The sequence below is a fragment of the Camelina sativa genome, chromosome 4, assembly GCF_030686135.1.
Source record: "Camelina sativa cultivar CO46 ecotype springtype chromosome 4, ASM3068613v1".
NCBI classification, from domain to species: domain Eukaryota; kingdom Viridiplantae; phylum Streptophyta; class Magnoliopsida; order Brassicales; family Brassicaceae; genus Camelina; species Camelina sativa.
In genome coordinates, this window is record NC_141883.1 from 29,112,892 (window position 1) to 29,132,627 (window position 19,736).

A 19,736-nucleotide genomic window follows, 5' to 3' on the forward strand; every position below is an offset into this window, starting at 1 on the left:
GACGTGGTAAACAATTAATAAAACATCATATGCATAAATGTAAACATTTCCAATTTTTCCTACTTCGTGTTTATTAATAACAAAATGTTGTTGATGTGTTTCAAAAAATGTAAAAATAATCTCGAATTTTCCCTAGTTAAAATTCCTTGGTGAAAAGATGTAAACTTACCAAAATGTTGCTGATGTGTTTCAAAAATGTAAAATTTTGAATATTCCCTAGTTTATGTTCCTTAGTGAAAAAAATGTAAAATTACCAAATGTTACCGATGTGTTTGCAAAAATGTAAAATTTTGAATATTCCCTAGTTTATGCTCCTTAGTGACAAAATGTAAACTTCTTTTTTTTTTTTTTTTTTTTTGCAAAATGTAAACTTAGCAAATGTTACCGATGAGTTTGCAAAATTGTAAAGCTAATGTGTTTGCAAAAATGTAAAACTAATGTCACACATGCATATATATAAGTACTATATGTGACACAAATTTTGAAAGAAGAAAACAAAAATTGGAGATTGGTGGTGTGGTAAAGAAAGATGAACTGGTATGTAGCAACAGAATACATATGCATCGGTACGGGCATTTGCATCGTGATTATTGCTTCGTACTTGTATGGCGATTGGTTGCAGAAAAAAATATGTCCCTGTTGTCGTCATAATGATGATGAATCTACTGCCTAACTAGTATTCTTATTTTACTACGTTCAGCGGTTTTTTGTTACTTTTCTTTTTACATTATCTATAAAATAGCAGCTCGATATGTTTTGCAATATTGTAACGTTGTTCTATTTATATTAATTGCATTGATATGTATTATTCACTTTGATTTTTTGTTTTTTCCTTTGAGTTCAGTATTCAAAATTACCGATTTGTTTATTATATTTGATTGATAAATTTTGAACCTGCCCTTATTAATTACTTTTTAATTAATCATAGATGATGAAATTTATCAATATTTCCATAAATTTAACGTGGAAATTTTCAGACAAGTAATTAAAAAGTAATTTATGACACACAAATGTTATGAATTTAAGACAGGTTCTCCTTTTAACGTGGAAATTTTCTATATCCATTTGTGTGTCATCATCTATGGATAAGAGAAAGAAAAAAGAAAAGAGTTATGCGAAAAGTATTCATAACTTCTTGAAGAATGGATATAGTGTAGGATGGGTTTTGTATAAATAAGAATCAAAAAGGAGACGGTGTTACTTGTAAGAATTCCTTTCACGTTTACGTATAAAAAGAGAAGTTTATTTCGCCTTTATAACATAATAGTCTTTCTCCTTAATTCTTTCCCAAACGTTATTTGTATAAAAAGAAAAAACAGTGACCTCTTATATTCCGCTAGCAAGAAAGAAATGAAAAACTCTTAATGTTTTTTTTTATAATTAATATCATGTGGCAGAGAAAAAAATAGACCAATTTTGCATGTTGTTTGATAAAAGCAAACAATTTTTAGTCTCGTGTTTACATTGACGCAGTTGGAAAAATATCAACGTACACTACTGTGCACTTTGGGATCAATATCAAACTGTGTGTTTCCTTATTTTTTGACGTGGAATTAATGGACAAAATATGCTTAGTAAAAAATGAAAAAATAGGGTGTACTAGCTAGAGATTCGCGTTAAAAATGGTATTAAAACTAACACGTTAGTAAGAGTGTACTTCCATTTGTTTCATAAACTTCCTTGTGTTTTAGTGTTTAGAAAAGTAGAACATAACATAGTTTTTAGTTTTTAGAACATAACAAAATATCATCGGTAGTTTTGGTGTAGTGCAGAATATCATCAGTAGTTTTGGTGTAGTGCTGTCTTCTTGCTCACTTGTGGTAGTCGGCGAAGAGTTTCTTGTGCATGCGTAAGGCATTCTTGGTCAGCTTCCTCAATTTGTCCTTGGCTCTGCTAAGCTTCGATCCTAGCAAGCTAATAGATCTCTGCATTAACAAACATATCATCAGATAAGCACCTAATCAACATCATCAGCCAGAATATCAAATCAACAAAATCAACAAAGTAAGAGAGATTTGCATGTTTTTCTAAAAATTAATAGTATCATGTGGCAGAGAAAAAAATAGACCAATTTGCATGTTGTTTGGAAAAAAAAAAAAAAAGCAAACAATTTTTAGTTTACATTGACGCAATTGGAAAAAATATCAACGTACACTACTGAGCGTGCACTTGGGATCAATATCAAACTGTGTGTTTCCTTATTTTTGACGTGGAATAATATGATCATCGTCGTCGACACGAAAAAAGATAGTATATATAAAAACAAAACAAATCTGATACTAAATCTATAAATAAATAAAAGGAATGGAGTCCAAATCGGGGCATGGCTTCCATCCATTTGGGCAGCCAATGAGGTTTGGATTCGTCTTCGTCATGTGCGAATCACACCAACCAACCAAACCAACTTGGTCCAAAACCAAAAAGACCCACTCTTATCTGTTTTCAACAGCCACGTGGTCGAAGCAAAGCAAGTTAACGGTTCCGAGAACATGAACCCACGGTAGCATGACAGCTGGGAACTTTCCACGTTTTATTTTATGGGTCCTCTTCTTTTATTTTTTTTCTTCTAACCAACTAACCATTTTTTTTTTTTAATATTCCTTAGTTGTTGCTATAATCGGCATCTATCTTGTTACAATTTAGTTACCGCTCTTCTTCACATGATGATCGCATTTTTGTTGTTGTTGTTGTTATTTATTTGTTCAACCAAATCATCAAAATCAATGGACAAAATGTTTAGTAAATTTTTTTAAAAATGAGTATATTAGCTAGTGATTGGCGCAAAATGATATTGTTCCTTCAACAATTATTCTCAAAATACTACGAGTGATCAACTTTATTAAAAAAAAAAACATATTGTATTCATCGAGTGTTTTTTTAATATGTATAATAAAAGAAAAAATGACAACTATCTGAAAAAGGAAATTTTCTTGACCAACATGTTTATCCTCTCTTTTTAAAAGTGGGTTACTCGTCACACTGGTTAGAAGAAATGCGATTGTATAAATGATGCTCAAACGTGTTCGTTTATATATAAAAAAAAGAGTGCCTTCGATTTAGAAAATGACACAATTCAATGTTTGTTCATTGGATTCGTTTAAATAAAAGTATAAAGTTGTGTCATGTGTGTAATTTTCTTGTTTTCTTGTTTTATATTGTATCAATGGGGAACAAACGGGTTTTAGTTATATGCTTGTATGTGGATATAAACTCATGATTATTGTTATGAAAATATAAATTAGTAGTATATAATTAAAAGAACACTAAAAGAGTTGGAGGAGAGAGTCAACATTCAACAAAGGTTGAGCTATCAAAAAAACAAGTTTCCTGGTAATGAAGCATGTCTCCGGCCGCATTATCCGACCATTATCCATTCCTCTCTTTCTTTATTATTTTTTTTTAATCAAGAAACCAAAATAATAGTATAAATTAAATGATTAGCAGTAATTAATTTGGATGTTGTTAGTTGTTACTTGTTACGGAACAAGGCTTCTACTCCAATAGGTTAACCGTAAATCTCAGTTTTATTAAATTTATATGAGCCCTCATCTAAAGCAGTAGTAGTATTTAATTGTCTATACTCAACCGAAAGTATCAAATACTAGTAAAAGACGACTCCAACAGACAACGATACCTGAACAATCAATTACAGTATAATTTTGTTTAATTTTCCTTGGTAGTTGTATGAATTCTCGGTACCTTGTACATGTTTAACTTAATAGTAGATGGCATGATTCGGATAAAGTTTGGTATGGGAACACATCACACTGCCTAAATTCCTCAATAAATGCCGGAATTTGAGAAGATATCAAATTATATTTGCATGTGGATGAGATCAAACTCCAATAACACATATAAAATTCTTTGATGGGACATTCTTTTTTTCCTCGCTATATATTTTATATTCTCTCCTGATTTTCATTAAAAAATCTTCTTTTATAAGAACACAACTAGTTGATAATGGTTATATATATTTCGAAATCACCACCAGTTAACTAAATTTACGGTATTTTATTTCATTCGTGCTATATATTTTGTTGCTTAGGTATTTTTACCAACTTGTTTTCATCAGGTCCATGTTGATCTCTCTATATCATATAGTTTAAAAACTGTGAAAGCTCGTATACTAGAGAAGAGAACTATGACGAGGTTTGTGGATGCAATAATTATTAGTATTACATTTTTTAAAAAAGTCGTAGCAAAATTTGATGTATATCCATTTGGGAACATGGGGGACATCTTCCCCCTTCTTCTTCTATGTCGGACTCTTTTTTTGACTTTTACGTTCCAAGAAAATGGATACAACTTGGAATAAACTTCTTTATGTCATCACGAAAAAACGTTATCGTTGAGGGAAGTCCTTATCCACCAAAAGCCTCAAATTCAATTCTTTAATTTTTTTCTTCTAACTTATACATAACGTTAATCAAGCACCACATTCCTCTTTGTTTTTTCTTTTTTTTTTTAATATTCTTCTTCTATATTTTATTCTGATTATTATAAGTTTGACACGACATATTCCACTATAAATCCGCAAGTCCCACGCTTATGTTTCATGGGAAATGCCTAAAATGAGTCTGATCCATTTTTTTCATAAACTTCCTTTCTTTTTGACAATTATTAACAAAAGCATGCCTTGTGTTTTTAACCAGATGGAAAAGCATGCTTATCCCCTTTAATTATTCTTTGAACTGTTTATAAAGAAAACGTAAGATTTTGATTAAGTTAGTACGAAATTTATCATGAAGATAGGCTATGCGATCTTCTAAACGTGTTATTTATATGATAATTTGATGGTATTGTGTGGATATGTATTTGAAGGAAAGCGTGATGTGAATTATTATTATAAACCAGAGATTATATTATAAGTGAGGTTTGGTACTGCAAAACCACCATTTGAAAACCCATATGCAACCTTAAAGAAGACCTAAACACCAACAGCAGTTTTACTCCGATTTTGAATTTACTAAGAATCATTATCCCATTTTAATAATTTCGAATCGAGCAACTTAAAATTTGAAGCTTATCTCTGTTTTAAACCTAAATGCAAACTTTCATCACTCTCCAAGTAACTTAATAGTCTCGACTCTCAGCAATAGGTTACTTGGATAAAGCAAATTATCAATATTCATACTTGCATTATTATTAATCTGAACAACAATTATAACATCAATGAAACAACGTCTTCATTGGAAGACTTTAAGTCACCCTTAATGCAGATCAACGTCTTCATTGGATTCCTGCTGTTTCTTACCTCGTTATCCATCTGTGTACTCTTCTCTAGTTCTTCAATGTTCGCTTCTCGCTCTTGGACAAAGGGTAAATCCCTTTCAACGGATTCATCAAATTCTCCAATCTCTGCATTCAACTGCAGGGATATCTATGTGATAGATAGCTTATCTCGCATTACCTTGAAAATCTTTGCCTCCCACTGCTTCCGCTGCTCATTAAGGAGAGTCAACTCCTGAGCTTTTTGGTTTATAAGCTTCATTTTTGAATCTCTGGTACATAAAGAAGAAGCAAAATAAATCATGAGAGCATCAATTTTGAATCACTAGTACAGGAAATAAGATATGAGAAAACATGAATGCACTAAATTATAAGAGAACTTGTAAAAATCTGGCGGGGAAAGAGTAATAATATATGTATACTCATCTTAAAATGCTAACCACTTTTTCTTGTGTTCTTTAAAATAAACTCTCAATGTGCCATCAGAGTAATTCAAAAATATGTTGTACTCTTGCTACTACTTATCAATCTAAGTCAAGTGGGCTAGTATTATAATTCATGGTACATCCAAAAAGATAGTAGTATAAGCAAGAACAGGGGGCATACCTGTATAGAGCATAGTTCAAAAGTGAACTGATGATAAACTCGGTTCGGGATGGTTCGGGGCGTATCAGATCCTTGTAATTCATTTGTAATGGACAATCCAACAAAACTAGCAACTTTTTCACTTTGCAATACAGATTCATATATTGCACTGAGGTGACATGATGATGTGGATTCTCCAATTGCTGCAATGCCTCAGACTCGACTTGCCCTTTCTCTTCTCTACAATTGGATATTTTCGAAAAATTCCCAATTAAAAAAATAAAATAATTAGGGATTTCAAGCTCAGCTTCGGTAAAATAAATAATTAGGGATTTCAAGCTCAGCTTCTCTACAGTTTTTATCTTCAAAAAAAAAAAAAATAATAATAATTAGGGATTTCAAAAATTTGACGAGTAAAAGAGGAACTAATAAGGGTAAGGGAGGGTTTCGAGGGGAGGTGCTTACTCGTCGAGATGGATAAGAAGTTTGGTGTTAATCTCGGCGACGAACTCGAGAGTAGGGTTTTCAAGCTCAGCTTCCGTAATGCTAGCTATTTTAGCCTTGTTGAGGGCACTGATGATTTCTGGACGAGGTAACCTCGGATACTCGTAGGCCGACTGTGACATTGTTGACTGTGACATTGTTAAGTATTATTAGGAAAGGAGATTAGAAGAAGAAGATGATGAGTAGAAATGTTTATTGTATATTGATAGTATTGTACAGATCGATGATTTATACAAGAAGACGAGAAGAGTTCTCTAGGTCAATGTATTTACAGAATGTTCCTTAAAAACATAGTAATCAAAATATTAGTATTGAAGGAGCTTGATATTGTCATATCATAATAAAATATATTTTGATTTTGTTTAGAAGTATATAAAACTCATTATTAATTAAGTATTTACAACTTAAAATCTTTTAAAACTTTACATAGATTAGAACACTTTTATTAGAACTTTTTTTGTGTGGGTTTCATCCCTTTTTAATTAGCTAATCAAAATTCAAAACTAACAATATGTCATGTAATACTATTTTTTAAAAATAAATCAAAATTAAAGTTAAAAAACAAATAAAGAAACAAAATCGATAGACCTTTTACTAAATAATTTTTAAATATTCTAAACCAGAATAGAAATTTTTGATAAAAGAAACAAAATAATCCACAATGAAATTATCTCAAAGTCAAATTTAGAGGATGTACTGAACTTGATATTTTAGGATATCTGTTGGGATTTTAATATTTTAGAATTTTGAAAGATTTGAGTATAATTTTAGGAGATTTGGTTATTGAATTTGTGATTTTAGGATTCGGTGAGATTTGGGTTTTGGAATTTGTTAAGATTTGATTATTAAATTTTAGGTGATTTTGATATGTTTTTTTGTAAAAAAGAGCAACTTCGAATGTCGTATTTGATGTTTTATGGAAAGAAGTACATCTCTTGTTTCGGCTGCCATCACCTTTTACAAGCTCCTCCAAGTGATCATTTCAAAAGATACGATGAGAAAGCTTATATGTCCATGACTATGTATATGGTAAACTAAATGTTTTGACCGGCACTGTTGATGGAAGCTCCGCTGCGGAGGTGGCTGAGACATGGAGAGCGACGGTGGAGACGATCCGATCAGAGTTTCGGCTCCGATGAGACTCTCCTTATGATCATAGTTTGGTTTTTTTCCGACATTTCTTGTCTTAGAGGCGCTTTCACTACTATCTTATTTACTTACATTCCACGTTTAAACAATACAGAAGCAGATGCTCTTGCTAAAACTGCTCTATGTTCTCTAGTCTGTCAACTTTTTCTCTCTTTGTAAACTCTTTTAACTATTATAATCTATAGTAGCGTTTGATAAAAAATAAAAAGAGATTTCAAAGTTTCACCCTTTAAGGTGAGATTTTGTAAGACATATTTTTTAATTAGAAATGTTAGAAAAGTCTCATAGAATCCCATTCAGTAGCTTTTTATTAAAAAATTGTGATTTTTTGAATAACAGTAGATTTGATTATTGATTGAATAACAAGAGATTCTAAATGATTTTTATAAATTTCACATTCAATAACATAAGATTTCAGATGATTTTTTTAAATCATCAATTAAATAACAGGGGATTTCAGAATACTCCAATATCTCCTAAAATATCAAGTTCAATACATTCTCCTTAATTTATAAAAGTTCAAAGATTAAGGTTCAAACATTAATTTAAATGTCATAAAAAAATGGCAAAAGCAAAGAGCGGTGTGTTATTATTAACCGAACAGATCGAATCCCATGTCTCCATCAGACTCTTCCGCAGCTTCTTCCTCCACAGCTATCGCATCAGCATGTCCACTAGAAACTCCTCCTGAAATTGGTGAAGCCGTAGCAACCGCAAACTTGCTTGGATCCTGAACCATGCAAAAATTTTACAGTCCAAAATTTACATTTTCATGACTACTAATCCCAAAAATCTGAAACGCAAAACGTTAAAGGGACAAACCTTTAGGAACTCCTTCATATTCTCTGCCTGAGGGAAAGAATACTCAGTAGCTAAGGCAACAGCAAGAGCATTCTTGTAAGCATTGAGGAACATGTGAGGCGCAGCTGCTAAAGTTGGGTAAGAGATTGCAAGAGAAAGTGCGGTGATCATCGAGACACCAACTGCAAACTTCTCAACTAGGTCGTCTTCAGTAAGGTTAAGCACTTCAGGGTTAAACACTGAGCCATTATCATAGACTGACTCCACGACGAGGCCATAAGAGAATGGCCTGATTCCAAGCTTGGCTAAAAGCACAGCCTCGGATGAACCGACTTTGTCACCTTTCTTGATGAGCTCCACGGGGTTATGATCTCAACCGTACCTTTGTTGATTTTTGTTGGAATGTTAAGCACCTGGAAGAAAGAGGTCTGTGAAGGGTCAAGACCAATGTTGCCTGGTTGCACAACCACATCAATTGGAGCGACTAAACCTACACGAGCAGGAGCTCCAACCTGTCAAAAACATGACAAGGAATTTCTCATCAATTAACAGTATACAAGACTGAAGTTAAAATCATAAATCAATCAATCAAACAAGGAAAGCTACAAAAAAGTGAGCCTAAGAAACTAGTAGACGATCAAATCCAGTTTTGAATGTGGTTGCACTTTAAAACAGAACAAAAGGGGTTTTGAATATCAACTTGAACTAAAATGTAAACTTTGTCACCTTACAAAGTAAATAACCTAAAGGATGATCATATACTGGCCAAATCACCAATGAACAATGCCAACTATGGAGTAAACCAATGAATCAAAACAAAAAAGGGAAACTACAAATGTAGTCTCTTCGAAGCTAAATGAACCAAAATAATCTCAATTACCCTATTGAATGTAGCTGCATTTTAAGCAAGAACACATGATTCCATTTTCAAACTCCAAAATGCAAACTCTGGAATCACTTTCCAAGCTAATAATCTCGAGAAAGATAAAGCATCAAACTAAGCAAATTTTCACTATACTAAAACTTAACAACAACAATAACATTAATGAAGTCAATAAACAAACCTTGTACTTAGAAACCTCTTCACTGACTTCCTTCAAGTCACCTGATATGTATATATTTTACACACTTTCATCATGCATTTCTCATTCATTTTGTTATCTTAACTCATTGTTTTGCATTGTTTTTCGTCTCTTTTACATAATATGTATATTTAGATAGTTTTCGCATTGGTTTTGCATGAATCTTGCATATTGGTGTTATTTCAGGTGTTTTAGGAGATGTCCAAACCATCAAGAGCAAACAGAGAGCAGAAAAGCAGTCCAGCGACTCGATCTACACTACCCAGCGCGACCCAACCTTCCAAGTCTTTGATTGAGTCGAATGAAGATTTTACTTTGGGATTCAGCCTTCGACGTCTTCATCAAAGTTGTAGAGAATTGAGTCATTTTTTCAATGCCGTTGATTGCAAGCCAATCGGAGGTGTGGTTCAAAAGTTACCACCGTTTTAGTGGATGCACGTACATTCTGAACTCCGACTCGACCCGCACACAAAGAAGAGCTCCCACTTGATCGGACATGTCAGCAGCGACTCGACCAAGACGTCCCAGGAGGGCTCCTGAGCACCCTCTAGACGCGACTCGATCAGCAGCTCCCAGACAACACATTTCAAGCTGCCTCTCGATCGATGTTTTTAAGCTACCTCTCGGTCGATGTTTTCAAGCTGCCTCTCGATCAACGATCTCAAGCCACCATTCAATCAAGCTTCCTGGACACCGACTCGATCGACACTCCCACGATACGACTCGATCGACGCTTTTAAACTGACGTCCTGGTTTTGTTCTGAAGACGCGTCCGAGAAGGGTTCCCAAACCGACGTTCTATATTGTCGTTTTACGTTTTAGGGATTTCCATGTTTTACTATAAATACGTTTTGTTAAGTTTTGACGGAGACATTCTTTTATCTCGTTTTTTTGTTTTCTTTTCCCTAAGGTTTACCGAGCCACCTAAAACGCTTGAGACTTTGTAATTCAGATAGCTTTGAATTTATTGAGATTTTGCATTTTATTTCTTCTACAAAGTCGTTCATTTCATTTTTGTCTATCTGATGATGCTTGATTCAACATTTTCTGAGATTGTATCCTTGATGATGATTTCTAGATCCGAGTAGTGTGATAGTTCTTGAGGATGGGATAGATCAGGTGGAAGATCTTAGTATGTAGGGTGTTTAAGTTTAGATTTGTGTGATTCCCTTCTGGACTAAAGTTAGAAATCATAGTTTCTCTCTGATCAATTGGAACTATGTCTTATACATTTCGACACCCAAAAGGTGTTCGATGAAATGTCTGACCAACTAGTGCCAGAGACTTACATTCCTAGCCTAAGAGATTAGTTTTCTAGGGTGTTTGTTGACGTGAATGAACTTGTTTGTCATGCCTGCTTGATCATGTTTCTCTAGCGAGAGCTAGGTTTGGAAGTGTTTAAGTTTGAGTAGCTTATGTCAAGAGATTGGATTAGCTAAGTTGTGATGTTCATTGTTTAGGGATAGCTTGCTTGTGACATGTTAAACACTCTGTAGATTAAGAGACTTCACCAACATCAATTACTCCCATCCTTAGGACTTCTATTTTATCTGATTGTTTCTGCATCTTTAAGCTTGTTCTTTATTTCTGTTCCAATAGCTTGCTCATTTGTCTATGCTCGTTTAGCTTGTTTTTGCTCTCTTAAGTTATTGCATTTTAGCTCTTGTTCTGCAAACTCGTTTTGTTCTTGCATCTCGTTCACTCTAGGTTGTTAGACAAAAACTCATTTTGAATCTGGCTTAACTTGTGACTGTTTGATTGCATCTCGATTGTTAGTAAAGTTTCCCATTTGGATTGACACCTTCTGTACTACAACTGCATAAGGTTAATTGAGACCTGCTAGGATAGACACAAAAATCTTAGTATCATCACCTTTGGTGAAGATCAACCCAACATTCCCCTGTTTCATACATTTCAACAACAAACCAAATAAAACTCTCCACTTAACAAAACCATAATTTTCATCAAAGAAAACCAAACACCAATACTTTATCCAAATGAAAACAACTATCCAAGAGAGAAATGAAACCTGAAGAAGAGGAAGGAGATTGAGGAAAGCTTGATTGCCAGTTTTATCAGCATGGATCCTCACAGATCTCTTCATCATAGTGTTATTCCCCATCAGAACAACCGAATCGCCTCGTAAGCCTTTCCGAATGTTCTGAAGCTGAGTGGATCCAACATTATCATCCGCAACGACAAGGATCTGAGGGTACTCATTAAGAAGCTGACAAAGCTTCGAGTCGTAAACGATCTTTTTTTCCGCCTTTGTTGCTTTCACCGCCATTGCTACTTCAAATGCTAAACTGAGTTAGAAAACCTAATTTTGGGGTATAGCAAAATCGAGGGCCTAGACGAAGTTGGAGCTCGTACAAGGCGGACAGCGAAATGGCGCCGTCTCTTTAACCTCTGTAACTGTTTTTTTTTTTACGAGTAAGGAGAGAAACAAACAAACAAAACACTGCGTACGATTACGACAAGTTGAAGAGAAGTTTTGGGTTTATATAGTTTCCGGTGTATGGAAGGTTTTAACGATTAGGGTTTAGTTTGTGGGATGACCTAGATCTAACGGTTTATATTTGTTGGATTTGTGGTAATAAGCGATTATAAGTTGGGCTTGAGATGTGTGTCGAAAGAGCTTTTTAGCCCAATATTACCATTGAATAAAACGTTGGTGCATAGTGCATACTTTAAGATTCATAATCTTATACACATGTTTGTAATTGTGGATTATCCTTTTTGGCGCAAGATCCTTACGCCTTAGAATTCACACATATGGTTGGACGTTGGATACAGAGCATCATGAAAGTTCATTAAGGACCTTGAGCGTAGAGAGGGTGTGTTGGAATGCAGAACATAACATGGTTCTGTTAGGATTTGGAAACACTTCGCATGGCTAAACGAACTTTAATTTGTTTATTTCTTTCTCCTTTTTATGCTTATTTCCTATATATATTAATCTCATGTTTGAGACGCTAACTTATTCAGCTCATTCGCAATATGAGAACCAATTATATGAAAAAGAATTGAGTGAAGCTGAAGCCTCTACTTTTTTCTTTATGTATTTTCATTTCTTTATTATTATTTTATTTTTTATGAGAAAGTTATAAGCCAGCCCAAATATAAACACTACTGAAGAATTTTCAGAGATCGATCGTTAAAGTGTATAAAACAATGAGAAGGCTCGCTTTTTAAAAAGAAGAGCATGATGATGATGATGTGTATATAGGATACTCTTTGAATTTAAGCCATGATTGCAATTGTTGTGGATTCTAATGTATTATGCTTTTCATATATGTTTTGCAGTTTGCTCTTGGGAATGAATTCAAACGAAGAAATTAATCTTTAGTCATATTATAATTGTATCCACCAAAACTGGCTGATTATAAAATGATGACAATCAATCGCACAGTTTTACCAAAATTCTCAATAAAGATTTAGTAAGGAACAAATATTTTATCCGAACACTTTTGCTAGAAAAAGAGGAAAAGACAGAGAAATATCATCCATCTTGCGAATTTGTTGTAATAATGACAATACAAAAAGTTGTAGAAAAGAGTAAAGAAGATAGGGAGTGCTTATTATTACTTTTATACCCTACAAATATTAGAAAATAAAAAGTTAAATTAAAAATTAATATTTTAAACGTTAACACAAAACAGTAACTCTAGTTATAATTCGGTAACTAAAACGAAAAAATTAAGGTCACCATAATGAATGGCACATCCTCAGTTTTGAAAATTATAAATATGATTACACTTAATTTTCTTAAAAGTTAAAACTTAAAACCAGAAATAGCTGTCACAAAGTTGACAGTAATCTTGCTGACTAGCTCTAAAACCTGTATTCAGGGAAGAAAGTTTTTCTTTAGGAAAGAAATATAAAATTTTAAATTCAAGAATCCTAAACTTATGGAAAATTACACCGTGGCCTATGAATTATGTGATGTGATTGTATTTTTACAATTAAATACGAATATTACTCGATTTTCCAATTGATGATACTAAGGTAACAAATAACAAGAACGGTATCTTTATATTTTTGTATTCTCTGATTTTGACCAAAAACAATCATAAAAAGTATTTCCAAACTCTTGAAACGACTCAGGGACCCCTTTGAGAAACTGATAAGCTGATAATCTTTCATTTCCTTTCTTATTAATTTCAATTAAGCAAACATCAATTAAAAGACAAAGAGGAGAGTCAGAGAGATATAGAAGAACGAAACACAGAGGAACAGAGATAATTCTCCCTTGTTTCTTTGTTCTAAAAGGTTCCAAAAATTGTCTTTCCCTCTACGTTTTTTTAATGTAACTTTTATACAAAGTTTTGCGTATAAATGTAGTTAACTTCTTTGTTTAGGTGGAAGAAGCAGCACCATTGTTAGTAGACAAGAGTAATTAGGTAACTGTTCTTCACTCTCTCTTCTTACCTACAGTCACTCATCTTCATATCAATAAAACCAATAACACCATTTGGAATTAGTTGCATACTCAAAAAAAAGCAGAGTTTCCAAATCTTTTTTTGGTTCTTGATTTATGAAGCAGATTTTGAAGATGTCGATTAAGGGAACAGAAGAGGGAATAATGGAGAATGAGACTGAAGAGAGAGGATATGAGTCAAGCATGAAGAGCTTTCTATGGCATGGTGGTTCTGTTTATGATGCTTGGTTCAGCTGTGCATCGAACCAGGTTTTTATTTCAATCAAATTTCACACACTAAAACCACTATATCATCGGTCATGTTATGTATTAAACATACAATTGTAATTTGTTGGCAGGTTGCTCAAGTTTTATTGACACTACCTTATTCATTTTCACAAATGGGAATGGCATCAGGTGTAGTTCTACAGATCCTATATGGTTTTATGGGAAGTTGGACAGCTTATCTCATCAGTGTTCTCTACGTTGAGTACAGAAGTCGAAAAGAGAAACAAAATGTTAACTTCAACAACCATGTCATTCAGGTTCACACTCACAAAACTCTTATATTCAATCTCCACCGTTAGATTTCTTTAATCCGCGATTGTTATATCTCGTTAAAGCATTAATCGCAGTGGTTCGAAGTGTTAGATGGTTTGCTTGGTCCATATTGGAAAGCAATTGGATTAACATTCAACTGTACATTTCTTCTCTTTGGTTCTGTTATCCAACTCATCGCTTGTGCAAGGTTGGTTTAAGATCTCAATTTTTTATTCGATATTAATTGAATATAACACCATATTTTTGATTTTTGATTTTTGATTTTTAATCGTATGGGTAACAGTAATGGACAGTAACATATATTACATAAACGACAAGCTAGACAAGAGGACATGGACTTACATATTCGGAGCATGTTGTGCAACCACAGTGTTCATACCCTCGTTTCACAACTATAGGATATGGTCCTTTCTTGGTCTTGGAATGACCACTTACACCGCTTGGTACCTCACCATCGCGGCTATTGTACACGGACAGGTCGAAGGAGTGACTCATTCCGGTCCAACTAAGTTGGTTCTGTATTTCACTGGAGCCACGAATATATTGTACACTTTTGGTGGCCATGCTGTTACGGTGTGAGTTTTCCTATAAACCTTCATTGTGTATGTTCGCATTTGTTTCACGTTTGACATACAAATCATTCGAATTCACAGAGAGATAATGCATGCAATGTGGAGGCCAAGAAAGTTTAAGTACATATATCTATTGGCTACACTTTATGTCTTCACCTTAACCATTCCATCGGCTATTTCTGTCTACTGGGCCTTTGGAGATCAGCTTCTCACACATGCTAATGCTTTCTCCCTCCTTCCTAACTCACCGTGGCGTGATGCTGCAGTTATCCTCATGCTCATTCACCAGGTTAGTTTCACACATTTGTTTTTTTTTGGGGTTACGTTCAATTCAAAATAAGAGGTCTAAACCAGGATTTACCAAAAAACCGGTTTGGTTTGATTTTTTTGGTGTGATAGTCTCTCTAATGCATGCAGTTTATAACATTCGGGTTCGCGTGCACGCCGCTATATTTCGTGTGGGAGAAAGTGATCGGAATGCACGAGACAAATAGTATTTTGCTACGAGCGGTCACAAGATTGCCTGTGGTGATACCGATTTGGTTTTTAGCCATAATCTTCCCTTTCTTTGGTCCCATTAACTCAGCCGTTGGTGCACTTCTAGTCACGTTCACCGTCTACATTATCCCATCACTCGCTCACATCCTCACTTACCGCTCTGCTTATTCCCGACTGAACGCTGCGGAGAAGCCACCGGCAGTGATAGGCGGTTGGAGAGGTGCGTATGTGGTGAACGTTGTGGTGGTCGTTTGGGTGTTGGTGGTTGGTTTTGGGTTAGGAGGATGGGCGAGTATGACTAATTTCATTAAACAAGTTGATACTTTTGGCCTCTTTGCTAAATGTTATCAGTGTCCTCCTCCACGGCCGCATCACTGACATTTGCTCCGCCCCATTGGACAAGGGAGCGTTTCTGAGCCAACAACAAATTGTTGGGGAATCCAAATGAACAATGATTTTTTTTTTTTTTTTTTTTTGATCTTGAAAAGAAAAATAAATGTACTCTTTCCTTTTTTTAGTGTTTTATGCACAATGAACTTAAAATTTTCAACTTGAGATATATTTAAAAATTCTCTACACTCCCAGTTGAATATATAGTTGCAATTTATTTGTTTTATAATGTTTTCGAACCATGGGTAAACAACATATAGAATCTTGATACCAGGCACAAATTTCAAATTATATTTAGTTTCTTTTGATCTGTACGGATAACGAGTTATATTTGATCTATTCGAAACTGGAACAAGTAGGAAAAACTATCTATTAAAAATAAAATCACACCCCTTCATCTAAACCTTTCCACACACACACAAACAAACATCAATGTACTTCTATTTGATAATGTCAATTTCTCTTTAATCTCAAAATTATTTATTTAATCTCAATTTCTATGCCAAACCTTATAATACAATCTTAATTTCTTTTACAGTTGCAAGAAACTTTAGGTGAAAATAAAAACCATTAACTAATTATAATTAGTAGTGCCATGTTAATTTAAATTCTTGTAACATTATATGATTTAATACACTTCAGTCCTATATCCATAAAATGAGAATTTTGAGAAATACCCTTTTTACAATACATTTTTTTTTCAAAAATGTTAGTTTATTTTCAATTATTCCTTTTTCAAAAATGTTCATTCTTTACAAAACCTTTTAGAATATTCTAAGACATCTAGAAAACTTAAAACCTATATAAAACTTTATAAAAGAGATATAATTGCAAATAGGCAATATATGTGGACATTTTTGAAATTAGGTGTATTAAAAAGGATATTTTTGAAATTCAAAAAAATGGAGGCTTGATGGAGAACTATAAATAGGGTCATTACAAAGCATAGATGGAAAATTATCGTCAATTTCGCTTAATAAAAGAACTTTCTCTTCTGGTCCGTAGAACATTTTCTACCTGAAATAATGATCTGGAAATTTGCTCAATATATATATATATATATTTAATTGTTTTAATTTATTTTTGCTAATGTATATAGTATTTGATTTGTTTAAATGTCTAAGTAAGAAGAATATGTGTCATGAGGGTTTATTAAATTTATTCGCAAAACCTGACCGGTATAGTGGTAGTGTAGTAACCAATAAGAAAATGGTTGACTTGAATGAGAAAACAAATAATACTAGTTTTATTATAATTTTGTCCACTATTTTTTTTAATTACTAATTTTGATTATTTTCCGCTTTAGAAACTCGTGAAGAAGAAGAAGAAGAAGAAGAAGCATCTTGGGACTTGGGACTTGGGACACGAAGAGGCGATTGGCGGCTTTTTCTTAAGAAACCTACCACCGTCGCACGCCGATTGTATCTTCTCCGCCCGTAAGCTCTCTCTTTCCCTATCAAAATCTGAACGAAACAACTCATCACATTGTCATTGTCTGCTGCGTCATGAAGCTGGTGTTTGTGGGTTTTGTTGTGATTCTCTTTAGGTTTGAAATTTTTAGGACATTTTTTATTTATTTATATCTAGTGAGTGTTACTGTTTTGGAATTTTGGGGAAAGAGCTGAACTTTTTGTTTTGTTTCTTAGTTTGTTCGTCGACAGTTGATTTTGTTGCATAGGTTTGTAATAAACAGACCACTGTTTGGTTTGATTTCAACCCAAAGACTAATACTTTTGTCCTCCAATGTCTCAAGAAGCTACAGAGGGATACAAATGGCTCCCAGAGGAAGAAGAAAGGTATAAGCTTTACTTTTTTTTAAAAAAAAAATTTAAAATGCAGGGTAGCTAGTAAAAGGATTATGACCTGTTGGATCATATAGTTTTTAGAAAGTTTAGTGGAAAAGTAAGAGAAAAGCGTAGGCATAAACATTAGGGTAGAAGGACGACTATGGAGATAAATGAGAAAATTAGTGTGTTATGTCACTACACTCTAATGATTCTCAGAACAGTGAGGTGGTGGTTTGTTTCGTTTGTTCAAATGATTCTCAAGGAGAAATAGCAAATCAGTCTGATGGGTGTTGTTCTTGTTTGTTTCCTTCTATGATTGTCTCTCTTTTCTATGGTTTCAAATTGCTACTTCTCTTTCCCCTTCTTGCAGAAGGCTGGATTGATGCGAGAGGATGCAGCACGAGACCGCATGAGAGATCTTGGGTTTCAGGAGCGTGTCATCACTCAGAGTATTAAGGAATTGCTAGAGGTTTGTTCGTTAGTTTCAGGATCTCCTTTTTTTTTTTTTTTTCCTTCGTTGATAACATTTACCTTGAAACTTTGAAAATAACGCTATACCCCCACTTTGGATTTAAGGTCTATGGTGAAGACCAATGGTATTTGATTGAAGATGATAGCTATGCTTCCCTCCTTTCTATTTGTCTTGAAAAGCAAGAGAAAGTAAACCAACAACTGGTTGAGGTACAAGCCAACCAATTGCCTGAGAATCAAAATGAAGTGATGGTTGAGGATCAGAACCAAGAAATAGCTGGAAAAGAACAACCTAACCAACTGGTTCAAGAACAAGAAGAAGAAAATGTGATTTGTTGATTCATTGTTGTGATTCGTTTTGCTTGCATGATCAGAAACTATTACAGGTTTCTTGAACTTGGTATACCCAGATGCTACTTAACTTGCAGTATGATTTTCTTTTGTAATACAGGAGCAGGAGCAGGTGCAGGTGCAGGACATGGATGTTGAGCATGAAAGAGACCAAGCTCATGAGTTATCAATCACTAGCGAAGCAGTCATGGACCCATCATCTGCAAATGTGATTTGTTGCTTCATTGTTGTGATTCGTGTTGCTTGCTTGATCAGAAACTATTACTGGTTTCTTGAACTTGGTATATCCAGGTGCTATTTAACTTGCAGTATGATCCATCTTTTGTAATACAGGAGCAGGAGCTGGTGCAGGACATGGATGTTGAGCATGGAAGAGACCAAGCTCATGAGTTATCAATCACTAGCGAAGCAGTCATAGACCCATCATCTGCAACTTTTCATTTGGGAGAAGCATCAGCAGATTTTGCATCATGTCCTGTTGAAGGTAGTAAAAGCTTTTACTCATTGCCATTAACAATCTCAACACATGAAACATTCTTCTACTGAGGTCGAAATAATTTATTAGGTGTCGAGAATCTTCACTGTGGATGGCTAAGTGAGGAGGAGGAAGAGACGGATCCAAAGGAGGATAGTGATGGTGATGATGATGAGATCATTAGACTAAAGAACCTCTTTGTGAAGAACTAAAAGAGCTTCTCATGCAAGTACGTGGACAGAAGAGGAGGAGGAGAGAAACGAGGTGGGACAAGTGAAGGAATCATGAGCTCCTGTAATTAGAATTGAAATACATATTAGGAAGCTAAGAAGTAGTAACTACTAAACTCTAGCAAGTTAGTATTGGGGGGTAAACAGGTGAAAGGACCCATCTTGGCATCTTTGGGTGGGTCTTCTCGAGATATTATTGGTTTTTAATATAAGTAATTGATGAACTTAAAATGCAAATTTTCTTGATCACTTAGAGCATCTCCAATGGTACTCTATTTTTATCTCTATAATAGAGGAACTTTATTATAGAGGTGAGTTTAGAGGAGTTTTACTCCAATGGTCTTCTATTTTCACCTCTAAAATAGAGATTGCTATTTTTTCTCTATTTATAGAAGAACCCTATTTTACAAAGGTTCTTCTATAAATAGAGGAAAAAATAGCAATCTCTATTTTAGAGGTGACCATTGGAGTAAAACTCACCTCTATTATAGAGGAAAAATAGAGAAAACCATTGGAGATGATCTTACTTGTATCAATACCAATATTTTACCGTGAAACCCACTTATCCAAAGTAAAAGTAGTAAACCGAATAGACTTAAAAGTTTAACCAAATCTGAAAGTCGGTTTAATT

The 19,736-nt window shown here is 34.2% G+C and overlaps 2 protein-coding genes, 1 long non-coding RNA gene and 2 pseudogenes across 9 annotated transcripts; 2 read left to right on the top strand and 3 right to left on the bottom strand.

The window, feature by feature from the left end:
* Positions 1–1,642: 1,642 nt before the first annotated feature.
* On the bottom strand, positions 1,643–2,254 carry LOC147946308 (uncharacterized). Its single transcript, XR_015596347.1, has 2 exons — positions 2,154–2,254; positions 1,643–1,925 (listed from the first exon to the last, which is right to left on the bottom strand). It is a non-coding gene; the product is annotated as an uncharacterized LOC147946308 (long non-coding RNA).
* Positions 2,255–5,087: 2,833 nt separating this feature from the next.
* Positions 5,088–6,631, bottom strand: LOC104782463 (kinetochore protein NUF2 homolog). Of its 2 annotated transcripts, none has more exons than XR_767015.3 (3): positions 6,280–6,622; positions 5,836–6,176; positions 5,088–5,501 (listed from the first exon to the last, which is right to left on the bottom strand). XR_767015.3 is itself a non-coding variant. In XM_010507400.3 (3 exons), exons 1-3 carry the CDS (start codon positions 6,453–6,455, stop codon positions 5,381–5,383), a joined length of 516 nt encoding a protein of 171 aa, XP_010505702.1. In that variant the 5' UTR covers positions 6,456–6,631; the 3' UTR covers positions 5,088–5,380. The 2 variants fall into 2 exon arrangements, 1 of the variants encoding a protein (XP_010505702.1); XM_010507400.3 differs by having other exon boundaries at positions 5,836–6,054; positions 6,280–6,631.
* Positions 6,632–7,975: 1,344 nt separating this feature from the next.
* LOC104782464 (large ribosomal subunit protein uL10z-like) lies at positions 7,976–11,767 on the bottom strand (annotated as a pseudogene).
* A 1,651-nt stretch (positions 11,768–13,418) lies between these two features.
* Positions 13,419–15,979, top strand: LOC104782465 (auxin transporter-like protein 2). 5 transcript variants are annotated; one of them, XM_087511758.1, is made up of 9 exons: positions 13,419–13,622; positions 13,712–13,753; positions 13,897–14,040; positions 14,130–14,315; positions 14,406–14,518; positions 14,625–14,906; positions 14,985–15,192; positions 15,321–15,817; positions 15,890–15,979. In XM_087511758.1, exons 3-8 carry the CDS (start codon positions 13,906–13,908, stop codon positions 15,777–15,779), a joined length of 1,383 nt encoding a protein of 460 aa, XP_087367884.1. In that variant the 5' UTR covers positions 13,419–13,622; positions 13,712–13,753; positions 13,897–13,905; the 3' UTR covers positions 15,780–15,817; positions 15,890–15,979. The 5 variants fall into 5 exon arrangements, with proteins under 5 accessions (XP_087367884.1, XP_010505704.2, XP_087367885.1 ...); XM_087511759.1 differs by having other exon boundaries at positions 13,500–13,622; positions 13,894–14,040; XM_010507402.3 differs by having other exon boundaries at positions 15,321–15,979.
* A 1,115-nt stretch (positions 15,980–17,094) lies between these two features.
* Positions 17,095–19,342, top strand: LOC104782466 (uncharacterized; annotated as a pseudogene). The gene is made up of 7 exons (XR_015597610.1): positions 17,095–17,227; positions 17,545–17,587; positions 17,952–18,047; positions 18,155–18,376; positions 18,501–18,608; positions 18,734–18,884; positions 18,966–19,342. The product of XR_015597610.1 is annotated as an uncharacterized LOC104782466 (transcript).
* The last annotated feature ends 394 nt before the right edge of the window (positions 19,343–19,736 follow it).